The sequence below is a fragment of the Glandiceps talaboti genome, chromosome 6 (genome assembly GCF_964340395.1).
Source record: "Glandiceps talaboti chromosome 6, keGlaTala1.1, whole genome shotgun sequence".
NCBI classification, from domain to species: domain Eukaryota; kingdom Metazoa; phylum Hemichordata; class Enteropneusta; family Spengelidae; genus Glandiceps; species Glandiceps talaboti.
Genome location: NC_135554.1, coordinates 19,310,041 through 19,336,139, shown reverse-complemented (window position 1 = coordinate 19,336,139; position 26,099 = coordinate 19,310,041). Strand labels below are relative to the sequence as shown.

At 34.9% G+C, this 26,099-nt stretch overlaps 1 protein-coding gene across 2 annotated transcripts; it reads left to right on the top strand.

Annotated features, from left to right (window-relative positions):
• On the top strand, positions 1 to 23,041 carry LOC144436766 (muscle, skeletal receptor tyrosine-protein kinase-like). 2 transcript variants are annotated; one of them, XM_078125625.1, is made up of 10 exons: positions 1 to 395; positions 1,903 to 2,067; positions 5,899 to 6,171; positions 7,592 to 7,719; positions 9,186 to 9,318; positions 9,828 to 9,837; positions 10,371 to 10,646; positions 11,651 to 11,826; positions 13,149 to 13,169; positions 13,992 to 23,041. In XM_078125625.1, exons 1-10 carry the CDS (start codon positions 323 to 325, stop codon positions 15,152 to 15,154), a joined length of 2,418 nt encoding a protein of 805 aa, XP_077981751.1. In that variant the 5' UTR covers positions 1 to 322; the 3' UTR covers positions 15,155 to 23,041. The 2 variants fall into 2 exon arrangements, with proteins under 2 accessions (XP_077981751.1, XP_077981750.1); XM_078125624.1 differs by having other exon boundaries at positions 13,146 to 13,169.
• The last annotated feature ends 3,058 nt before the right edge of the window (positions 23,042 to 26,099 follow it).

Sequence of the window (26,099 nt, the reverse complement as noted above, 5' to 3'; positions counted from 1 at the left end):
TAAGGGGGTCGAATGCCCGCAATTTCGTGAGGTGTCCTAGTCGAAAATATTACCAGATTTGACGCTATTTGAACATATTTTTTCGTATCACAGTTGGAGAGGTGTAAAATGCTTTGGTTGCGTGGATTTTAAAACCAGAATGGCGTCCGTGTCGGCTGAAATTAGGGTCAAGTCAAGCCGTGCCTGTCGATAATGCTGGGACGGTTGGTGTTTACGTAGTGTGTCGGCTGACCTACCTACGCAGAAGTTACACACACATTAAGTGTCGGATTTTACGTCGAATTTACAACATTTTAATGCGGAATTTACGCCTGGAAGCAGCATGTCATCCGAGTTTAGGGTGTTGATAGTCTTCCTTATAACGTTAGTTCAAGTTTATTGCAGTAGAAACGAAGGTAAGTTAGATTTTGTTGAGTTGTTTTTCAGTTTCATTCACAACATTGTTCGACCCTGGCAAATTGCCAACCTCGTAAAGTTGTTTACCAGAAAATGAAAATCGCGGGAAATGTTGTAACGCAGCAACTGTCAGCTTATTAATTAATCTATGTGAGTGTGTAGTTTGTTGGGTTTTAGGTGAATTGGCCGTTCTATTATGGGGAAAAGTTGGGAGTATAGATGAGGTGAAATCACCATGAGGGAAGTGAGGTTCCAGCCCATCCGGTGGTCTCGTATGCAAAATGGCGAAGCCATTCAAGTGGAACAACAACAAAGCTAACACATGTTACACTACACTACCTTCAAACGAACTCTGTAGAGTGTCTCAAAAAACGTCAAAGTGATAAAATTGCACAGATCACAAGTCTAGACGTTCTCTATTTCAAACTACAACGAGATGGAAAGCTATCTCGGTAATTTGGCGATATTATAGTTTAACTGTCGATGGCCGAGGTGTGTAAAGGGGGGCATGACCTCAGTACTATTAGTGGCATGTCGTATGGCGATTCTGACCAAGGCCAGACGGCATTCACGGTTATTTGTGTCAAATAGACAAGAAATAATATATGAAAAGGTCTGATCTTGTCGGAAAAAAAATCGCTGGTTGGCCTTGGCGTGTCGAATTTGTAATGTGAACGTGGTGAGGGAATCGCAGGTGTTTTCATTGAATGAGCAAAACAGAAATATACATCTAAAAATAGCCATAAAAATTGCACGAGTCAAACAATTTATAAATAACCCTGTTTTAGATAAAGTGTATCTTTCGGCATGGTTGTCACTCATTATGACTTCTCTATTTTTGTCATAATAAAAATGGTATGTTGTAAATACTACACATTAAACATAATATACAAAAGCCTTCTGAAGAACTGTAAACTGGTACCCCACCCCACCCCTATGTACCTCACCCCACCCCACCCCCAAGCCCCCCAACTGTATTGTCATTATTGGTGTTACCAATCATGTAACCTTAAGGTATTCATAGATTTTATTCCGACCAGAGAAAGCACATTTCCTTTATAGTTTAAATTTAAAAACAAGATCATAGGTTGATTCATTTTAACCAATATTTAGCAGAAAATATATGTAACATTGAAATGTTATGCAGTGTGTCAGGAATTTTATTTCAGGAGCTACAGTACATAAAGATACATCATACCATTATGTTTAATGAATTTTTTTCTTTCCCCAATTTCTGTACATTTGTCTTATCAGATTATTGGATTCAATTACAAGATCACATAATCATATTCTTTAATTGTATTTGAAAATTAGAAAATGTTTTTTTTCATTGAAAATTATATCCCTTCTCTAGAAAATGCGTCATGGTTTGGAAATAACTAAAGGACGAATTGAGTGTATTAAAATAAGTATAATCATTGTAAAAAAAATATGTTTTTGTGGTTGAAAATATTAGAAAATCTTGTCATTATGATATTTATTTGATTTAATTCTCATACATTGCAGTGTTGCCACCCGAAGACAATACCACCCAGTCGCCAGGAAATAGTACTATTTTAATTCCATTGCCTACAGAAAATACCACATTGCAACCACATCCTGAAGAGTTAAAGACAACAACATTACCAACAACCCGTGTTGTTTCAACTCTGACAAGGGTTTTGTTCAGAGGTAAATCATCCATTTTTCAACATCTGTGAATATTATTTTAATATTTCCGCATGTTTTGTTTTTGAGGATAAATTTGAAATATTCAAAGTAAGATGTTGATGGCTGGAGTGGAGTGGCGGGAGGGGGAAAGTGGAGGGGGTGGGGAGGTAAGTAGATTTAACTGGACCCATGTCAGGTCTTTTCAGTATTGAAACTGAAAGGAGAGAACGGACAACTGTACAGTGAAATGAAATACAAAGATAAATTTTACATACATACTACCCTTGGAAAAAAATTCAGAGAGTAGATTTATCAGTTTCAAGGTTTCTTTTTCTTTTCATATCTACAAATACCACCCCCTCCCTCCCTCCCACCCACCCACATGAATTTTCTTGTGATGACTGAATGACTTCTGACATCCCTTCAGCAGTCAGTTCAGTTCAAAATCTAAAAGGTGTGCTTAATCTAAGGAGATAGTCTGACATGTTGCTCTAAGGTAAAACCGATCGCCCTTTGTTTGCTGTTTTGGTACCATGTTCACATCTGTTAGTTGATTTGAATTTTTGGGTTTTTTTATCGTATTTTATTTTATTTTAGAAATAATGTACTCAGTAAATCAAATGAGGGCTTAGTTTTCCTGTGACCTTGCTCACAGAGAGCGTTGTCTACATTTTCCTCAGTACTGTAAAAGTGTAAATATTGTTTGTCAAATTTGTCGAAGGCATGTCACCTATGTGTAGAAAGGCATCGATACTGAGGATCAGTATTGCCAACTACAGGTGTTGTTTTCCCATATTGTGGGACCACCCCCCCCTTCCAAAAAAAATAACAAAGATAAATTAAATTGAAGAACAGGAAAAAAAACACATGGAGAAGGAGTCCTTGTTAGGAAGTGGTTTTCTTTCAAGGTCAGTTTCCTTTGTAGAGCATTGTGGGAAATGTAGAGATTCTCCCGGAGAGGGAAATTTTAAGTCGGAAAGGTTGGAAGTGAAACACAGGTAGAACTAAATTTAGAATTCAGGTATCAACCCATTTTGTAAACAGAAGATAACAACGTTCTGTGTTAATTTGTTGACAGAATTTTCCACCAGTATTGTGACCGTGACCTTTAACCTCATTCACTGACATTCCAAAGAGACCCTTGGGTGCTCCAACTATTGACAAAATGACCTGGCCTGCTTTTCTACAACAAAAACCAGAAAATGATTGAAACAAACAAAATGTTTCAATTTTTTTGCTATGCCAAATTTCTTCAAACTAAAGCAAACATGTACACTGCTGGCAATATAACGGCAAAAATATGGGATTGCATCCGAATAATTTTTTTCAACTCTGTGAATAGAAATTGTTGGTTCATAAACCCAAAGCAAAGTCCATTCATGTTCATTCTCACTACAACAATAAACTGAAGGGGTTTTCGATAACTTAGTGTGAGGAACCTCAGTTTTGTGGCAAAAGTATTTCTATTTAGATATTATTGCCTAAATTATAGGGACAGTGTTGCAATGAGTTGAAGGGGACATGCTGACAAAATCCTTGCATCATGAGTGTTCTCCTGCCAAGTGAAGAACTATTTTCTACGTGCGCAAGCTTAGTTTTAAGAAAAATTTGACAAATAATGGCAATTTTTTTTACATTTTTTACTGATATTCAAGTACTGCATTCAAATGGCATAGGTGCAGGGTGTCATCACGTAAAATTACCAGAAAATAAATCATGTATTTTCTGTTCAAATGTGTATAACTTGATTTGTGCATGGTAGAATGATTATTAAAATTTTGTCCTACATTTTTGTCAAAATTGAAAGATTAAAAAAATGTCGATGACAAAGAAAACTAGTGGTATGACATTCTGATAACTAAAGTGTTAGTAGATATTGAAAAGTAAATAAACCTTTTTTATGTTTCACTTGAAAATTTCAACAACTTAAGGTGGCCATATGGACGAGGATTAGGTATTTATTTTGGATTTTTTAAAGTTATAAAACAATTTTATCATGGCTTCCTACATGAAAAATCAATGTGAAACAACATATACCAAGTTTGTGTTTGTAACATAATGCTTTGCAAAAAGCTAAAAAGTGTGTAAAGAGTTTGTTATTGTACGTACAATAACAAACATTTTACACATTTATTAGGTTTTTAGCATTTATTGAGGTACAATCAAGGACTTCGTATATGTTGTTTCACATTGATTTTTCAAGTACTAAGTAGGCAGCCATGATAAAATTGTTTTATAAATCAAAAATCCAAAAATAAATACCCCACTCCTCGTCCATATGGACACTTCGAAGAAAAAAGATTGAAGCTGTGAACAAAATAGTTGGGTATTTCAATATTAAACCAGAATACACTGCGTTAGAACTCATTTTTAGCTGCTTGCTTATTTTTACATAGAGAGTTGACACCAGTGGTTTGTTACCTTGGTATTTGCAAGTTCTGACATATATTATAAGCAACAGGTGTTTGAACACAGGGGTATTTTATTGCCATAGGACTTGGTATATTTTTGAACAACAGATGTACATGTAGTGGTTGAGGGCCATGAAACCATATTTTATTCTGAACAGTTTGCTATAAACAACAAATCTTTTTGTTTTTGGGTCAAAAAGACAAAATGGGTTATCTTATTATTCACCACATACAGTAAGGGATTGGGAACACCAAATTTTTAGTGTCACATGAAATTACTGTATGTCAAATTTGCTTAGAAGGCACACTGACTGTGAAAGTGTATGTACATATGTATACCCAGCTATTTTATCCACATTGTTACCAGCCAGGTATAAAGGTTCAATCAATCAATCAATCAATCAATCAATCAATCAAAAAATTTAGGTTTACAGATCATTAGCAAAATGAAAACTTTGAAAAAACAAAAAAGGGGAAAAAATTGTAAGTAGTATTGTTTTGTTGGTAGCTGTTGGGTGCATCACTGGATTACTAGTTGGCGTAGTTAAATCTTTGGAAAATGTGTAGTTATTTTTTGCTTCATATTCAATTTATAAAATTCAAAATTATAGCAGATGTGATGAGGTATTCAAGTTTTGAAAGTCTGTGGTATTGCATTTAATACAGAAGTGAATTATTAAAAATGCATATCTCAGGTGTTGTGTAATGCCTTTCATGGTGGGTTTTTAAAAAATCTTAAATTAATTTATTCCAATAAAGGCACATAGCATAGAGAGTGTAAGGAATGTACTTTTGCACTCTGTGAGTGGTTCAATCAGAGATTTATTGAAGTGACAAAATTACACTGTGCAAAAACAGTACGTCATATTTGAAACTGAAAACATTACATAATGGGAAAAAAAGTACATCATAGGAAAATCACAGCACTGAAACATGACTTCAGAAACAAAATGAAATATTTTACATGTGTGAAAAGTTGCATGAGAGAGAGAAAGAGAGACAGAGACAGAGGTAAACAGACAGACCTGTAGTTCAAAGTACAGCACAGTCACAGGTTTGTGTTGTTTGTAGACTTTCTTAGTGATATCTACAACAGTATTCCATAGTTACTTAACATATTGAGTGAAAGATTTGATGTTAATCAACTTTGCTATTAATCACTCCTTACACTTGTTACATACATTTCACAAGAGTCCCCCCCCACACACACACACCTACAAATTATTCAAGCAACTCAAAGTACAGAAGTATATTTTTGATGTACAAATGTACCAAGTATAGTGATTACTTTTGACATTTTTTTTAAAGAAACGTGAAATAATCAAGGAGAACTGTGAAAATCTGGTTTGCATCCTTTTAATATGACATAGTTATTTGTATTGTATTGTACACAATATCCCCAAAGTCATACATTATTTCTCTTTCATGATTTTCATTGCAGCACCTGTTATCAAAAGGGGTCCTTCAAACGAGACTGAACGTGCTACGCTTAAGGTGACATTCCGTTGTATTGTGGAAGGGATACCGGAGCCAAGTTTGGAGTGGGAGAAAGATGGCCAGGTTCTCAATGCCAACATGCCTAATGTTTTATTTCTGAAAAATGGAAACCTAAGGTTGAAAAATATTTCTGTGCAAGATGCTGGATTTTATCGTTGCAAGGCAACCAATAGTCTTGGATCTGTGTACTCAACGCCTGCCTATCTTACTGTCCATGGTAAGTATGGCTGCCTTTATTTTGTTAAAATCCAAACTTGTTCATTAGTTTATGTCTTAAGAACTGGGAATGATTGCTCTTTTCAAGACAAACTTTTGAAGTTTGTGTCCTTTTTTTGACACATTTTTTGAATATCTACGAGGAATAATCACACACAAAAAACCCATAGTCAAAATATGGTTTTAAAAAACTGTGTATGTGTTGATAATTATATTAAAAATGTCAAAATTCCATCTGCTGTTTGAAGCCATAACCAAATCATATATAATCTATAATCAGAAAATATTAGATAACGTGTGGTGTGTTTAATCTTTACCCAGAGAAATTAATACGAATATTTAATTTGGCCCCAGCATATGTTACTACATGTACCCAAAATAGTTTGATATCTCTACCCAGCATACAGGTATATTGTACCCAGCACATAATTGGCTATGTACTAAGAATATACCAACTTAGTACCCAGAACATGTTGGCTTTGGCCCCAGAATGTGTTGACTGTCCCATAATATATTGACGATGTACCCAGAATACATTGATATTGTACCCAGAATACATTGATATTGTACCCAGAATACATTGATATTGTCCCCAGAATACATTGATATTGTATCCAGAATACATTGATATTGTACCCAGAATACATTGATATTGTACCCAGAATACATTGATATTGTACCCCAGAATACATTGATATTGTACCCAGAATACATTGATATTGTACCCAGAAAATATTGATATTGTACCCAGAATACATTGACTCTAGATATAATGTATTTGTATATGTACCCAGCATATGTTGTACACCAAATATACAATATATTGACCCATTGTATCCAGAATCTATTGACTCTACATATGCAGTGATACCAGTATATTGATTCTATAGAATAGAATATATCAACTGTATATCCAGAGTATATTAAATGTGTTCCCATAGTAACTGTACTCATAAACTGGAAAAAGAAAAAGAACATGAATTTCCCACATTTTGGTCATAAAATGCAATGTTTAAAGTAAAAATCCACTTGGGTCACTATTTTGGTTGCATATTTTTTAAATGATTAGAAAGTTGTTGTGTTTCAATACACATTGGAGAAAAGAAATTAGAAACAGTCAAACACAAAACAACATTAAAATAATAGCAGTGCTACCTATAAACAATTAATAGTCATAAGATCACCAGTCTCATTTAAATGGTAGATGTGGCTTGAATTTAACTTAGTCAAGTGAACTAGTGTTTCAGCTACAGTGTCTGTTGACTTAGACGAGTGTATTTAACAGACTGCCACTATGTTTAGATACAATGTTTAGTAGTCTATATTGCTGTGGACTACTACTTAATTTAAGCTCTGTTACAACGTGCCGCACCCCTCGCAACCACCCCCTCCCCATAATAAACTGTGTGTTTATTTTACAGTACCAGCTACTATACGTCATGGGCCTAGCAGTTACAATGTAACTTATGGCACCATTGTTAACCTAACATGTGATGTCTTTGGTATTCCTGAACCCAAAATTTTTTGGAAACAAAATGGCAACGTGATGGTGAGTGTTGTTATCCAATTTTTCAAAACAACAGACAAAGGTGGAAAAAAAATGGAATCACAACTTCAACATGTTTGGAGAGAGTTTCAACCAACTTTGTGAAACATTGCTAGCAAAGTGTGAATTGTCACCATGTATTTTGTTGTCGATAAATATTTCTTTAAAAAGAGAACCACTTTTCACCAAGTCTGTAAGGTATGACATGTTGTGCCACCCTATCACAGTATCAACCAAAGAGATTAACAACATGACATATCTTACACTGTCTGTGTTTCACTTCAACAAACTTGCTGATGTTGTAAAAAAAAAAAAACTAACTGTTCTTAGCACACTTGTGTGGTATTTGTATCAGTCTGTGTTGATAAGCATTGTGTGGTTATCGCTGCACTAGCGACAACAACAATATATATACTGAAAAATTGATAAAATGCCAATAATTAGACAGTTTACATGTTAATCAGTGGTCAACATCCATATAAGCAGTACAGTACCAGCTTGAAATTATGATCATAGTGGAGCATAGTCTTGCTGCTGGACCCCTCAGGCTATTCTACACTCTGTGAAGGCAACCAAAGTTTGCTAGTGAGGGTGATAGCTTGGGTGTTCCACCCTCATATCTATCAGAAGAAAACCCAAGGTCTAGCAGCTAGACTAGGTGTGTGTGTGTGTGTGTGTGTGTGTGTGGGGGGGGGGGGGGGGGGGCTCTGATTTTAGGGTACGGACCCACAAATCATTTTGTTTGGATTTATTGTACTATATTATATATATGTGTACACCTACATGTACACAAATGCATTTACCCACAGGTGATTCAATACTGTTCAGGGTGTTACAATATATCAAGTAAGCCAGTATATCTAACATAACAGTTTCAAAAAGACATTCCAGTTGCAGCTAGTACAGCTATGAGCTCTTGCAGCAAAGTTTTCTATATATTTTGTGAATCCAAATGAAAGTCCTAGGTATTCCACAAGGGAAAGTCTTCCAAAAATTGAAATTTACATAGATCTGTAAATTCCTAGAGAATTGTATATATATAAAATAATTAGCTAGAAAATTTTGAGGATCACTAATATCTGACATGTCACTGCAAGTCATGTCTGTATGTTAATGAGATGTTGTGTACTACAAAATATCTCTTGACCTTGGAAAGCTTCTGAAATTGACTTCACAAAAACACTCATTGAAATGTTGAAGGAGGTTTCGGTGTATGAACCACAGACACTTGTGTGTTGTGATTGTATTGTTGAACAGTCTTGTATGAACCACAGACACTTGTGTGCTGCGATTGTTCTGTTACAAATTTCACAATAGATGAATAATACGACAACTCGTAAAATATGTCAGGAGAAATTCGTTCTGCTGAAAAAACCTTTACGTATATTAAGCTAAAATAAATCCAGCACTGAAAAACATGAGATTATAGTACAATGCTAATACTGAACTTTTTTTTTTTCACCAACCAGCGTGGCTATGATAAACCCTTGCTGACTATTAATGTTACCATGCCATTGAACTACACATGTTACGTACAGAATGAACCAATTGGGATTCTTCCAGTGTTTAAGAGTAGTGAAGTAGCAGTGATAACTGTAGCAGGTAAGTTGTCCACCCTTCCCGTATGCATATTTTGAACTGTTTCTATTGTTTTATGTTCTGATGGGAGATACCATTGTAGCAGTATAGGTTGGATTGGCTTTCAAACTTCTGTTGATGTGCAGACTGTACATTTTGAAATGTTCCATGAACTTGTGATTTTGGTAGTGTGATGTAAATGTGAAAGTTCGCACATACAATGATGTGTGATGTGCATTGGGATCAGAAAGGAAATAAAAGAATTTTTTTGATGTCTCCATTGTGCAGAACAAGGTAAAACTTCAAACCTTTTAGAGTTCTTTCAAAGATGACTCTAGTTTTTCAGATCACTGAAATGGGGTTCAAATTGTTTAACTTGATATCTGTGTATAGACAATGCTGCGATTGTCATCAAATTTTATAACAATGAATGTTTGTGAAAAAGTCTGTTGTCATGGTAACTGATTAGTATTATTCTTTCTTTTCCTGTTTCCTTGGATTTTCTGTCATTGGTAAAACGTACATCCATGCAGACCGGGGAAAGTAAGTTGGTGTTTCTTTCCTCCACATTGTCTTCTTTTTTTAAAAAAAAACAGCGTATAAAATATAAATTACAAAGTTATTTGATATAGAATGTATAGAAAATGTTTACTATTCATTTGGTTGCCATGGAAATCAAGGAATGGTACATTTTGTGCAAGTAGAAGTCAGCTGTGACAGTAACCGCATTCTTGTCATGTGACCATAGGACCAGACACCAGACTGATAATGGTGTATTTCTTGACTAATTTGAACACTGTTTAGAAGTAATATGTTCGTAAAAGTTTATTTTTAGGATTATCTGTTTCCTTTCAATTCATCACAGAATACAAGTACAGTCAAATTTAATGTTGTATCATTTAGACTTGAACATACTGCTAAAGTGTGAAGTTAGTGTTGTAAATGTTGACGGACTGATGCCTTACATGACTAGTGCATATATAAACCACAAGACAGATTTGTGAATACTGGTACTATTTTGTCTACCTGGTAACCATGGTAACACACCATTTATATATTGTTTTGTGTCTTGACAGGCCTGCTGGGTATTGTTCAGTATACAAAGGCAATGTATGTTCGGAGTACTTTGACAGATTTGACTCCATGGGCCGAAGTCGACAACACTTGCTTTTCTTCAACTTGTCGTATCCTGAATTGGTTAGTGAGGATCTCATGAAAGCACTGTCCTCAGAGGTGCTGGCGTTGGTTAGTCCCGACTGTCGCAGCGCTCTTGAGAAATTATTGTGTCATTCAGTATTTCCTGATTGTAGTACTACTGTACCTGGATATCCCATGCCAAAGCCATTATGCAAGTAAGTAGGTTTTATTGTGTTGAAATGATTCAAATGAAAATATATTATAACTTTATTTTTAAGAATTAAAATATTCACCAGTTAGGTAAAACAGTGTTACACACAAATTAGTTTTGATTCTAATGCTTGTGTTTTTTCAACAATAAAAAAAAAAAAAAAAAAAACTCAATTCAAACAAAAAGATAGCTTTACAAAAATTATTCACCGATTTGATATACTATTTCAAAACAAAAGAAAATTATGTTCAAATGAAAAAAAAGCACTGGCATTACTTGACATAACCTGTGTACAACGACAAATCACATTGTTTTATATTATATCTTTTTAATTCAAAATTAGCAAAAAATATATTTAGTTAAATAAACATGATAAAAGCACTATGCATTTCAGTTTACTTTATTTGAACTCTTGTGGTATTTCAAAATAAAATACTTGTATTTCAAATTAAAGCTAAAACAGCTTTCCTTTAACGCATTCATCTGATCGGTATTAAAACATACTAATAATATTTTGTTGTACCACGACCAAGGGATTCTTACTACTTATGAACCTGAACAGGCAAGATGTTACTTGTAAGTAATAAGAATTCTTGATCGTGGTACAAGAACATACTATTACTAAAAAACAGCTTTACGAAAAACTTCGATCAATTTCAGTAAATTTGCATTCCCACCTGACAAGTTCTGATAATCAGTGTTTCATTGGTAGATATTGTTTTTCTTTATGCATCTCCGCAACCATATGAAGTGATAGTGAAAACACTTGTTTCCAAATTTTATCTATCTTAGCATACATTATTCTTAAAAAATGAAATATTAGAATCCTGCCTTCATTCAGGCAGCTTCCCCCCCCCCCCCAAAAAAAAACAAACAAAAAAAACACAAAAACACAAAAACTAAAAAAACTTGAAAAGTGTTTGTACAGTTCACAGTCAGACTATTAAATCTTACCTTCTGTTGACTGAAACATGTTTTTTGACAAATGTAACCTTGACCTTTATACAGAGAGGAATGTGTACATGTGCAAAGTACAATGTGCAGCCAAGAGTGGCCGGTCATCTTGGACAGCATAGCCAGGTCACCAGGGAGGTCACAGCTACTACCAGATTGTCTGTTACTACCCAGTATATATGATAAGACACATAAAGGCAATCCAACATGCTCATTGGCTCATGTCATTGGTTAGTAAAGTTTTTTTCAGTGTCTGTCTAATGAGTTCTATTTTGACAATCACTCACCTACCTACCTACCTACCTACCTACCTACATACCAAATACATACCTACCTACCTACCAAATACATACCTACCTACCTACCAAATACATACCTACCTACCTACATACCAAATACATACATACCTACCTACATACCAAATACATACATACATACATACATACATACATACATACATACATACATACATACATACATACCTCATACCAAATACATACATACCTACCTGCTTACCAAATACATACCTACCTCCATCCATCCATCCATCCATCCATCCGTAAGTACGTACGTACGTACGTACGTACATACATACATACATACATACATACATACATACATACATCCATCCATCCATCCATCCGTACATACATACATACATACATACATACATACATACATACATACATACATACATACATACATACATACATACATACATACATACATACATACACACAAACACACACATACGCACATGCATGCATACATACACATGCACAAACACACACATACACCACACATGCACACACACATACATAAATAGATAAATAAATAAATAAATAAATAAATAAATAAATACAAACACACACATATATATATATACACACACATACAGCAAACACTCACACACAGCAAACACACACACACACACAGCAAACACACACACACACACATACATACACACACACACACACACACACACACACACACACACACACACACATATACACATTACAGCTTATAACAAATCATCAGTAGCACCTTGAGTAATCTTCACAACTAAAGAAAGTTTACTGTTAAATATTAAGCTAGGCATGCAGCTTCTCCAAGTCTGTCCATTATAGAAAATGAAGAACTGGTGATGAAAATGTTGAAAGGCATGCAGGGCCAGGTCTGACCCTTGGAACCATTTATCAAAAGTTAGCAGTCATGCCAAATCTTTCCGACATGGAAAATAAAGATGTTTTGCAAAATTAGTATCCACAGGTGTTTTTGTTGGTATGTCTGTGATGAAAGGAAGAGTTTCGCTCCTCATCCATCACTCTGTCCTCCAAGTCTTGTTTGTCTCAAAATACTGAATTGACTTTCAAGTGCCTAGCACCTGATGTCATGACAAATGGTCCAAAGGTCTGAATGTCAAGGGGCCTGTATGACCTCTCCTGACAAGATTTACGACGGCTGTGTTCTAAAATGTTACATTCTCTCATAGTTTGAATTCTTGAAATAATTGCCTTTTTTGTTTTTCTTCTTTTTTTTTCTTTTCCAGAAGAAGCGACAACAGTTGTCTCAGGTGAGTGAACTGACAGACTGCTACTGTCTTCCCCTCAATAAATTCAGAAGCTAGTAGACACATTGCACCTGTTGCATCAATGGTTCTGCCCTAGTTTTAAGTACAATGTCAATAATTCTACTTTTGAAAGACAATGGACTGTTCCATTTGTGCTGAAATAAGGGGTGTGCAAGAATGGTGGATTACACACACCTACAGGAATGTGGTTTGAATGTAGAAAAACATGTTTGTTTGCTCTAGGATCACACCACACACTCTATAGAACAATAGAAGGGTGATGATTCACCAGTGTCCTCACATTCTGAAGTGGGTCATTAATCATTGAGATATGCTTCTGAAGTGAGCCCTCTACAGGCTAAATGTGAATGTCTTTTGTTTTATCACATTGCCACTACTGCAGAAATATGTTGTTCAAAGTTCAGAAATGCAGTAAATATGATTGTAATTTACATGACATATCTGATTTCTGATATTTCATTTTGAGATTAAGCTCATTCTATGAACATAAACTTGACACTTGGTATTTAATCTATTTTTTGCATGAATTGCTCAGAATATTAGCCATCATCCTGGATATGTATAAGAATATATGTTTGTCTAGCAACAATCATATCCTGTTGTGATATCACTTATACAATACATGCATGTTATTTGGACAGTGCAGGTCAAGTTCAACTTCAAGTCACATGTTTACTCAAATAATACTTTGTTGTTTAGTATACTTCAATTCAAATGTTACTTGAGTCATTATACAGGTGAAATAAGTTGTCTTGAGATAAACGACTCGTGAGTGACAAAAACAAATTTTTGTCTTTTTTACAGAGACTACTCGTACTGATTCATCAACAGCTATGCCAGAAAAAGTAACGATGTCAATCCAGACAGGCAGCCATAATCACCACCTCATAACGACAGTTGCTATTACTCTTAGCTCATTATTGATGGCAATAATTGTCATTGTGTCCATAGTGTGTTATAGGTATCATAGAAGTCGACAATATTCCATGTATGAATTCCCGAAGACATTCGACGTCTCTAAACTGCCGGATAATCCGATGTTCCAGAAACCAACCGTGGATAAATCCTTAAGTGAAAGTCTCAAACCATTGGAATATCCACGGAATAACATCATCTACATAAAGGACCTGGGATGGGGTGCGTTTGGACGAGTTTTCTTAGCGAAAGCTCCTAATTTGACCCCTGGTCAGGATTACGCTATTGTGGCCGTCAAAATGTTGAAAATTGAAGCTTCGGAGGACATGTCTCAAGCTTTCAACAGGGAAGCATTGCTTATAGCCAAATTTAAGCACCCAAATATAGTGCAGTTACTAGGTGTTTGCTCAACAGGACGACCTGCAAGTTTAATCTTAGAATACATGGGACAAGGGGACCTGAATGAATACCTGCGAATCCGAGACACAAAGCAAAGACTGGAAATTACCTCAAGTGGCCGGAAAGCTGGAATTCGACTTTGTGAACAGTTGAGTATAGCTCAACAGATTGCCTCTGCAATGGCGTATATTTCGGAGCGAAAGTTTGTACATAGGGATCTCGCAACCCGAAATTGTCTAGTTAGCGATAATCTTACAGTTAAAATTTCAGACTTTGGGTTGGCGAGATATGTAGGCAGCCAACTGTTTTACAAGGGGAAAGACGGTGATGCCATACCGATTCGTTGGACTGCGCCGGAAGCGCTACTTCAAAACGAATTTACTATGCATTCTGATATTTGGTCATTTGGTGTTCTCCTGTGGGAGGTCTTCACGTACGCACTTCAGCCGTACTACGGCATCACGCACACGGAGGTTGTGCAATACGTACAAGAAGGCCGTATACTACCGAGGCCAGATAATGCCCCAGAGGAGATGTACCAACTCATGAAGCAATGTTGGCGTATGTTGCCAGCCGACCGACCACCCTTCCACATCGTACACGCAATGATTCGACAACTCCAACACAAATTCGCAGGCCAGGAAGTTTGCTGACTGACTTTTCAAGCTACAATGCTTAGCATCTAGCTTCCTATCAACCTTCCACCCCTGTTTTCATTGTATGATGGAAAAGTCCACTGTTACCCATGGAAGGGTAGGTCAGTCTATTTTCCACTAAGTGTGGGGATGGAACTCTGTAGTTTTCAGCATTATAATTTAGAGACACACTTGGACATTTTCTAAATGTGGATACATCTTTTGCACAAAAAATGTTTGTGTATTTGTGTGAAAGAGTGAATATTTTTTTGGTCATGGGGAGAAAGATACCCCGACATTTTTTCCTGTGAATTGTCAACATATATATGTACATACATTTATAACAGATTTATAAAGTAGTGTCCTTTCTGTCTTTGTCTGACCTTTAACCTCACAAAAACTAAACCTAATATATATTTCAGAGAAATTGAATGGTTTCTCGTATAAATATCAATGCATGTAATGTAGCTTTCTGTTTTGTTGGTATCCAATGTATAAATGTTCATTGGAATATTTGATCTGCTAGGGGATTTCAGTTACAAGTACGCTTAAAAAAAATATGCTTTGCTTGAATTGATGAACTATTGCTTCTTTTTTTTCTTTTTGAGAGGTTAATATGATAGTTTCAACGGGATGCCACTGTAATGATACACAAATGGAAAATACTCAGAGAAGTACCATTGGGAGAGTAAAATATTCCTCAACAGAAAGCAAAATTAGCAGAGTTAGTCTTGGCACTATTACATATTCCCTGCCCTTCACGACATTGTAATTTACTCACAAGAAAGATGACTCTATGTTTCAACTGTGTTTCCATTTGATTTATATTCAGGTTTCATTGTGTGGTGCACATTCCCATCCTCGTTGTTGTTATTTGAAATAAGTTATTAATGAAACTGTGCAGATCATAACTATAGCATAACTATTTACGCCAGTTTGTAGTTTCTTTGGGAGGTATTCATGAACAGTGTGTCTGCTACTGCCTAAGCCAATTTCACATGCCATTGACAAACGACAGTTTCTGGTGACACTCACTGCTCTCTAAGCCAGTTTGACCTGCCTCTGACACACACAGTAGTTTCCTGTGAGTGTGCCCTCTTGAGTTCATTTGATATGCCAAACTGACACAGCAGTTTTAGCTGAGGGTGATCCCTCTAAATCAATTTGACATGCCACTGAAGTCATGTTCTTATGACATTCAAAATTTAGTGTTTCCCTTTACTATGCTGTGACTCAAAAGAAAAACATTTTGATTATTTGGACCGACAAACAAAATATGTTGTAATGTTAGAAAACATACTGAGCCATGATTGAATTTACTTTCAAAGCTGTGCTAAGGTAAAATACTCGTTAGTTGTAACTTTGTACTTTTTGTGAGTGTTTAGCAACTTACTTTTAGTATTTTTCGTTTCCCAATGACAAGTTATAAAACTCAGCATACAACTCTATTCAGAACTAACAACTGATATCAAAGTTATTTCAGGACCTTACATTGTATTACAGGACCTGATTTTAGGTATGAATTTATAAACATAGTTGACACTACTACACGGTAAAGTTAGTTTTATGAAGTCTTTAGTATCCATTTGTAGCTAACAAGGTACTTTTTAGTGATGTTGGGCATGGTTGACATTTTAACATGAATCTTGACCAGTATTGTGGTTAGCAATAGCAATTAGTAGTAACTCTCATGCCCCCCTTGAACAAAAACAATTTACTCAACTCATGATGTGTTACTTAGTAACCCAGAAACAGTCATTCCCATGTTATTTTGTTTCATTTTATTTCAGTATATAACAACTCTCCTACTTGTGTTGAAGGGGCTACTTTCAATTTTTCTTTTTTTTTAAAAAATCTACTTCTTGAAGTTCTTCATTATGAAGTTTTTCCAGCAGAAAGACAGATAGGCAGCCATTTTGAATATAGAGTGAATTCATTCGTACTCAAATATATTGCATGATCTCTAGTAGCAAGACAATTTTGCTTTCTGATTGTTGCCTGCAAAATTCTTGCGCAAAATTCTTCATAATTACTATGCATACAGCATGAACACATCTCACTTTTGTATATAAACCAAAATGCAAATAAAATGTCCAAGATAATTTTTGAAAACAAACAAATTATGTTTTAATCGAGTTTGACCTTTTTAAATTCCAACTCATGAAATTAATTCCATACATAAAAAAAACATATTTGATTTTTTTTTCTAACGTTATCTTTTCTCGTTTGTGTGAATGAGAATGGATAAGAAGAAAGCTATCCAGAGAACAGTCAACACACTTGCGACAGCTTATCGTGAATTTGAACTCAAATCTCCATCCCCGGGGACCGTGCAAAGCACCGATCACCGCCAGAGATTGAAAAACTAAATAAGATGCATGTAAGCGTAGTCTCTAGATAAGTCTATCTCAGCTCACGATAAGACTCAAAAAGACAATTTTGTTATCACGATTTGTCGGAGTCTCAGGTAATTTAATATCCGATGTGATATTATATACTCAAGGGTCTCCTTTGCTTGTGTAGTATCTTGGAAATATGAAATCATCTTTGTTGCTTATTATTCCTTATCTGATTGTCATTAAAGGTTAGGAGAAGTTTCCTGTTAGCAGGGTATGCTAATGAGTCTGTCACGCTTTTTTTTCACCATTAATGATAAAAGGGGAAAAAAACAATATCGGTCGTTTGTCGATTTGCAATGTTTGGTCGTTACACATGTACCAAGGAGTGAATTACATGACCTAAAACCAGCCAATCTCAACCAATTGTTCAAAGTATTTTGACATTTTTTTGGTCAATATTCTAGATTTGTGGTGTTTTTTTTGTCGTACTGCAATGTTTGGTTCTATGTGTGTATAAGCTTGTGTTTGGTGAATTTCATGACATAAAAAGTGGCAGATTTACACAGGCTGTAGCAAGTGTTTTTTGGTGATTTTGTCGTGACATTATAGCTATGTACATGTCCTTTAATTCATGTCAAATTGTGTTACAAAGTCTTCATTCTGAAAAATTGTGGTTTGGAATTTGTGGTATGATATTTGATCTCTCAATAATCCAAATTATGATGTTGTTTGTTTCCTATCAAAAATAAAATTAAGGTGAATCAAAAAGTCAAAATATCACAAATTTTATCAAATTAAGAATTGTCAATTTTGTTTGTGCCTGGAAAAAGTCTTACACTTTTGGGGTGTCAAGTTCCAGTGATTAGAACCCTCATCATCCAACAACTGCAAATATTTTACAACAAACTTCTCCTCAACAATTACCAGTAGATAGTATGAATTATCAGCTCACTTTTTGTACAACTTTTATTTTTAAAATGTCAGCGTGGCTTGACATATGGAAACCTAAAATCAAACTCTACCGACAAAATTGTGATAATTTTATATAATTATTATTAATTGAACAATTACATGCAGATGCCTTTTTTCGGAAACTTGGCCTCCCCAGGCTTACTTACAGCAAATTATTCTGTGAATATTTTGACCCTTTTTTTTTTGAATTTCGGAAAGGAATTCCCAAAGTACCGTGTTACCATCAACAAATTTGTTTTTAGTCAAGTATAAAATAGCCAATTTACATCATTTTCCGCTAGAAAAACTTGCTAGCTGAATTCGTCTTTCTATATTCATGAACATGTTGCAAGTAGAATTAGAATAGAATAACCCTGTAAGACTTGACATATTTATATACTGTCGAGAGAAAAAAAAACCGTGAGAATTGTGCGATTTTTACATCTGTCATTCTAGGAAAAAGGCAAATCTATAATGAATTTTTGTCTTTTTTAATTGTCCAAATTTTTTCAATATTTCAGAGTAAATTTGACTGACTTTTGCAAGGTTTTCATTTTCTGATTATTTATTTCCATTTAAAAGCTGCATTGCAGAGAGTAAAGTGTTCAACTCTAGCCAAACATCAGTCAGTCAGTCGGGCATAAAAAGTTTCCTCAACTCGCCACCCAAAGAACCAATTATTTATTTCAATTCAAAGGCTGTATTGTACTGACTAAAGTGTTCAACTCTAGCCAGACATCACTCACTCACTCAGTCAGTCAGTTAAAAAGTTTCCTCAACTCATCACCAGACAAAGACTTGCCGTGAAGTTGTGTAATTTCTGTATAAATTTACCAAAGTTTGATAATTTCTAGAGACAGCTAACATGAAGGATTAATCATTATTCTTACAATATTATGTTAGATAGACCACAGACAGTGACTACAGAAGTATATTCACATTTGTACATATATAATATTATTTGACAACAATATGATCTCAGCCATACACTTCGTTTTTTTTCTGTGTATGTTTTATTATTTTATTTAGACGAAAGTTGAGTTTTTGTTATATGAAAATTCAAATATGCTCTAAATGAGTTGTAATTGTTCAAATATTATGTGAAAGAGTGAGAATGATTGAAAATTAATTTATAGGGTGTGTTGTCAGAATTCGACACGTTTGTCTGTCTGGCACAAATCTGTGAAAGTTCACCTGACTTTGTACTACTTTTCTTCATTTGTAAAAGAACTGATTTTGAAAACTAAGCAATGTACTGACAAGTATTTTCATAAAATTAAGATGCTATGCGCCTTTCCAAAATTTTAGAAATTTTGTTACGAAAGATTCCAGTGTGTGTTTTTATTCAACACAACAGGAAAGGAATGAACTACGAGTGAAAATTTATAACTCGTCAATTTGCTGATGTCACCAAATGCGATTTTAAGCTCACTTGCTTATATATGCTGGAATTTTAGCGTTCATTTTCCCCATCAATTTTCCACAAACTTGAAACTTGACAACTTAATTCTTTGCAGTGAAAGACTGCAATATATTTTATTTGTGCTGATTGTTTTATTTTTAATCTCTTTTATTTCCATCATTTCTTTCCCTTATGGAATTTACACCAATAGAAACACAGTGTTATGATTTTAACTTCAAAAATGCCACTCTATTGCAACAAGAAAAAGTTTTCAGATATACACAGCTCAGTGCGTTTTCCCGCCAAAATTGTGTTACAGAAATTGTCGCATATCTGCTGTTATTGTGAATGTCTATCAAATTTTTTGACTTTATATAGATATTTTAATATTTCCAGCAGGTTGTATGAATATTTATACAGCTTTCACAGTCTGTGTGTCAAAAATGTCACATTTTTTGCAGATTTTGTAAACTTTACTTCAGATTTTGGATTCTGATGGCAGACATGTTCAATTGTGTAAACTGATAGATATGTTCACAATTTTGTTAATGTCTACTCACATTTTGGACTTGTGTAGATGAGACCTGACCAAACTTAAAGTAGGGAGGGGGAGACTAAGAGAGAGAACGCCCATTGAGTGAGACCTAAATCCAGGCTTCATCTTTTATTGGTGTGTGTATCTTTTTCCATAACAATCATGGTGATGTTATCACTTTTCCCAAAGAGACATTGACTATCATCTCATTATACAAGGAAGTGAACTCCATTCTGAAAGGTCGTGGAAAGTCCCATTTAGCTCACTTGTAATTACAACTCTGACAGCTTCTACAACTGTGCTGTCAGTGAAGATGATAACGACTGTCAATTTGTCTCCACGATGTCTTCATTTTGAACCTTCAAGTGCTGAATTCTTTTACCAAATTTTCTCACTTTAACACAATTGTACGAAATTTTCATGAGAACTGATTGTTCAATTTCAACACTTTCTTGTAAAAGTTTTGCAGAGAAATTGTACCTTAATATTTTCCCACCAAACAGAAATTGTCGTACAACAAAATTTTCCCGCCAAATGTTACATCAACAAAAAAGTGCCGGACAAGATTTTCCCTCCAAATTTTGATAAAATGTAAAATTTTATACTGCTAGAGTTCCTGACTCAATTTTTCAAAAATGGAATTGTACTTTAATACTTTCCCCACCAAATTTTTCCCCAACAAAAAGCCAAATTTTGATATAATATTGCATACAACGAGAGTTAGTGTCTAAATTTTACCAAAGTGGAATTGTACTTTGATACTGTCCCCACCAAAGTTTACCCTATGTTGTTGTATTATTTCCTTCTTGCTTAATTTTACAAATCAAATTAATAATATGCAAGCCTCTCATAATTTTACCGAACAAAAAAATGTACTTTGATGTAATCCCACTAAGTAATCCATTTTCAGACTTACAGCAAAATTTGACACCAAGAAATTTTCTTCTGTAATTTTGAGTTTTATTCAGTTTACACATATCTGATAGAAGCTATTCAAACTTTGAATTCCTAGTTGAAACTTTCTATTTTATCATATGTTTTCTTGATGAAGTGTTGCTGTAACCCATCAAAAAATACACCAAACCTTTACTGGGAATGGTTCAATCCTTTTGATTGATGGTACTGTGTACACTGGCTTGATGTCCATGTGTTAAAAAGTGAAAATAATGACTCTTCAACAAACTGTATCTTATTGGAAGTTGTCAGGGTTTCATTGCTTAAAGCAGACTGCACCTCAGAAATAAACTCCATAAACTTTGCTGTTACTTTGTTCAAGAAAATTCCAACTTATTCTCAGTTCAAATCTATTTTCAAAATGTGGGGTCACCATACAAAGTTTTGAAATATACATCAAAATGATATATAAAAAATTGGTCATTTTCAGAATCCAAAATGGCCGCCAAATACTGTGTTAAGTCTATGGGGAAAATAAAAGATTGATGTTTCCTTGAAAATAGGGCAGTGAACCTCAAAATGGCTTGTTATTATTTCAAAAGGACCAGGAACAAGGTTTCAAACGGCAAAGTTTGGAGAGATTTTTAAGGACTTTGTTTTTCAGTGAAATTCATCCCCGAGGTGCATTCTGACTTGAATGATTGTTTATACATGTAGAACAACCATCAACCATTTACTTGGACTTGTAAACAATTTTACGATATCACGTAAAAGTCTAGGGACATTGTTAGATAGTACAAACCACATTATCCTTTCATCAGGAATTGTATATTTGTAATTTTTAACCATTATTTGATCTTATTATTGATATTTATTTTATGACTTGCCTATCTACCACGACGTATCACTTAAACTGGCACAAATTGCTTGAATTTTAATGTGTGGAGTTGCCAGAAGACAAGTTAGTAACAGCATATATATAATGGCAACTTTATGGGGGGATGTTTGCAGAAAATGAGTTGATTTGTCTGTAGCCAAAGCCAGATTTTTCGGGGGAGGGGAGTGCTTACAAATTGTTCAAACGGTGAGTGCTTAAGATACACGAATTGAAATATTCTTTTTGTGCAGCTTAGAGCAAATTTCTTAAGGGGTGAGTTCTGGGGGGGAGGGGGGAGGGGTCAAGCATGCAAAAAATATCAAATGCTCAAACATTTTTTTTTATTTTAATTTTTTGTCGTATAGAGTGTCTGTTATCTATCAGGTATTGTCAAACATTGAGAAGGAAGGTATCTTATGTTTTCAGTACTGTGTACATATTAACTCAGTCTTCAGTTCTGTGTGACATATTCATAGTCAGACGGTAGGAAAAAAAACAAACCCTAACAAGTATAGTTTATCCTGTGTTCAGAGAAAATATATAATATATATATATTGTCTTCTTTTTTTTCTATGTGCTCGTATTTAGCCTTGTATGGTAACGATGCAACTAGCTTTCCCTTACTGGTGAAATGGGGGTCAAGTAGATGTCCTTTCACTTGAAAATGAAATAGGTAGAAAAAGTATTTGTGGAAAAAGAAAACTGCCATGTACATGTATATTGTACAAAAAAGAACCCAGATTTATTGTGTAGCCGTTTTACAAAAGCTTTGAAAAAGTTGCATGTTTTTTTTTTTTTGAGGTGACTGTTGTACCTGTATATTTGAGAGCAAAGACAAGATGCTCACACAGTATATGTACAAAAAACACTCAGTATGTTTCCATACTAAAAAGCATTAAAACTACAGATGTTATACTAGAACCTTAGTGGACTTGTTTATTTCATGTGCCTCAGCTGAACTGAAGTGTTCTGTTGTGTAGTGCATACATCATCAGAAGTTGTGGATGCGTGTGTGTATGTATGTATGTATTGTGTGTGTGTATGCATGCAATGAAGTGAGGGGTTGGTCTCTGTGTGTATGCATGTATATATTTGTGTGCATATGTATGTATTATGTGTATAGTCTATAGTGTTTATAGTGTTGATTCTGAACGCAGTGTGTATGTATGTATGTATGTATGTATGTATGTATGTATGTATGTATGTATGTATGCATGCATGCATGCATGCAATGATGGGATGGGTTGGTGTGTGTGTGTGTGTGTGTGTGTGTGTGTAAGTAAATTAATTAATTAATGTGTGACATTGCAAGATTGCCACTGTCCAATATCATGATAGAGACATACCTCCATAATCACAGTATATAGAAAGAAGACAAGTACCTTGAAGAAAGTAACCATAAGCTACTCCATTCTTATTCTTATTATGATATGTATTTCTTATCGGTTAGTTTTTAGCACAACTGAACTTGTTCAGTAGTGCTATAGGGATCGCCCGGCGTCTGTCTGTCTGTGTGTGTGTGTGTGTGGATGTGTGTGTGTGTGTGTGTGTGTAAACAACTTAAAGTCAAAAACCGCTGAACCGATTGCCACGATATTTGGTGGGTCCATTACTTTGGGTGTCTAGTTGGGAAATTGTTCAAATCAAAATGATCGCATCACAGGTGTGTGATTTGGGTCAAAAAATGTGATTTTTGGTCAAAAAACTTAAACTCAGAAACTACTGGGCAGATTGGTGCGAAATTTGGTGGGAACATTCTTAAGGGGGTGTAAAGTAAGATTTGTTCATGACGGGATGATTCCATCAGTGATATGCAAATTAGGGCTAAAAATGTGTCTTTTTGGTTAAAAATCTATAATTCTAAAACTACTGAGCAGATTGGGCTGAAATTTAATGGGAATGTATCTAGGGATGTATGGACGAAGAAATATTAAGCATACCATGATTCCATGAGTGATATGCAAATTAGGTGTAAAAATGTTCATTTTTGGTCAAAAACTTATATCTCAAAAAGTACTTGGTCAATTAGTCTGAAACTTGGCAAGATGTTTCTGAAACTGTTATTCTGCAGATTTTCTTAAAAACATTTTGACAAAATTGGCCCTAGCAACCATGACCACACCCTTTAGCAACAACCAAATGACAGTATATTTTGGTCAAATAACAACATCATCTGGTAAGCAAGTGAGTAAACATTCAAAAAATGTATGCAAATACCCTAGCAACCATGACCACGCCCATAGCAACAGCCAAACGGTGGTGTATTTCACAAAGATAACAATAGGGTTTAATAGATAATTGAATAAACATCCAAAAAATGTATGTAAATTTGCATAGCAACAAGACCACGCCCATAACAACAGCCAAATAATCACGTATATTGCAAAGATAACAACAGGAATAGAAAGACAGATGAATAAACATTCAAAAAATGTATGCAAATACCCTAGTAACCATGACCACGCCCATAGCAACAGCCAAACGGTGGTGTATTTCACAAAGATAACAACAGGGTTTAATAGACAATTGAATAAACATTCAAAAAATGTATGTAAATTTTCCTAGCAACAAGACCACGCCCATAGCAACAGCCAAATGATCACGTATATTGCAAAGACAATATCAGGAATTCATACACAAGTGAACAAAAACATACACAAATGTATGCAAATATATCTAACAACATGACCACGCCCATAGCAACAGCCAAATGAGAGCATTTATCGTAAAGATAGCAACATGGTTGGATAGGCAACTGGATAGTTATTCAGCAAATAAACACCTATTGTTAGCATAGACTAGCATATGGATAAACATTTTTAAAAACTACAGTTGTGCTACAACGCCATTGGCGGTATTTTTTAAAAACAAAATACACACTCAAATAATTACACTTGAAATAAACATTTGATAGAACTATCACGACGAATCAATGGATTACATGTAAGTATCAAACTCTAAACGTACGTGTATCAAACAAGCAAGCACAGCAAGCACATCGGAAGGTCTATCCCCGAGAGTGTGGATCGCGCCCTCAACGGCAAATACAGACCGAGCGCGAGTACGATTTCTTATCTATCTCGATTGCATTTGTCGTTTTCGTAATAATATTGCTTGAGGTTGGCGTACTTCCGAGTAATCGCTATTTTGATCGGTATTACTAAAAACTAACTTATATTGCAATATTCAGATATCGTAGTAAAAAAACAACTTGGGGCGATATGATCAAATTTAAAAGAGCAATTCTAAATGTAAGATTAGCACCCAAAGTTCCATTATATTTGCCAGAATTATCAAAGGTGTTTGTAGTAAACGTTGTCCTGTCTCATGTTGCATTGCTTGCATTACTGTTTTCAGGTGGTAAACTTATTTCAGTTAATTTGACGAGTTTGACTTTAATCCCCGCTTTCCTTCGATGTTTTATTTGGGGTTTTTACTATATTATTTTTTAGTGCTAACCCCCTCGCCCCCCCCCCCCATTATACTAACTACTGAACGTATCACAAACAAATGACAAAATGCACTCAGAGGTCTCTGGTTGTTGAATCTATCGATGATTCATCAAATACTAATAAAGTCGATGATACTAGATTCGACTCACCCATACGGTATACATTGGCTGGCATAAAATACTAGCAAAGAGACGGAAATCTTGACATCATCTGATGGTGTATAAGCCTACTAACTTTGATGGAAGTGATTCACTGCACTCACTATATGTCTCGAAGGAATAATTAAAGGTGTTTCTATCGCAGTATTTCCCATACTCTTTCCTATCACAATGATTTGAAACAATACACACACTTCAAGAAGCTCGACTCAAGATAGTTTTCCTGTCTTAATGGATTGAAGATACTATACTAAGATTTCTTACAACGCAGACACTTTCTTATCTGTTATTTAGACATCTATTGAGCAGTATTATCATCTCAATCGTAATTTGAAGCTGGCTTTATCAAAACAAG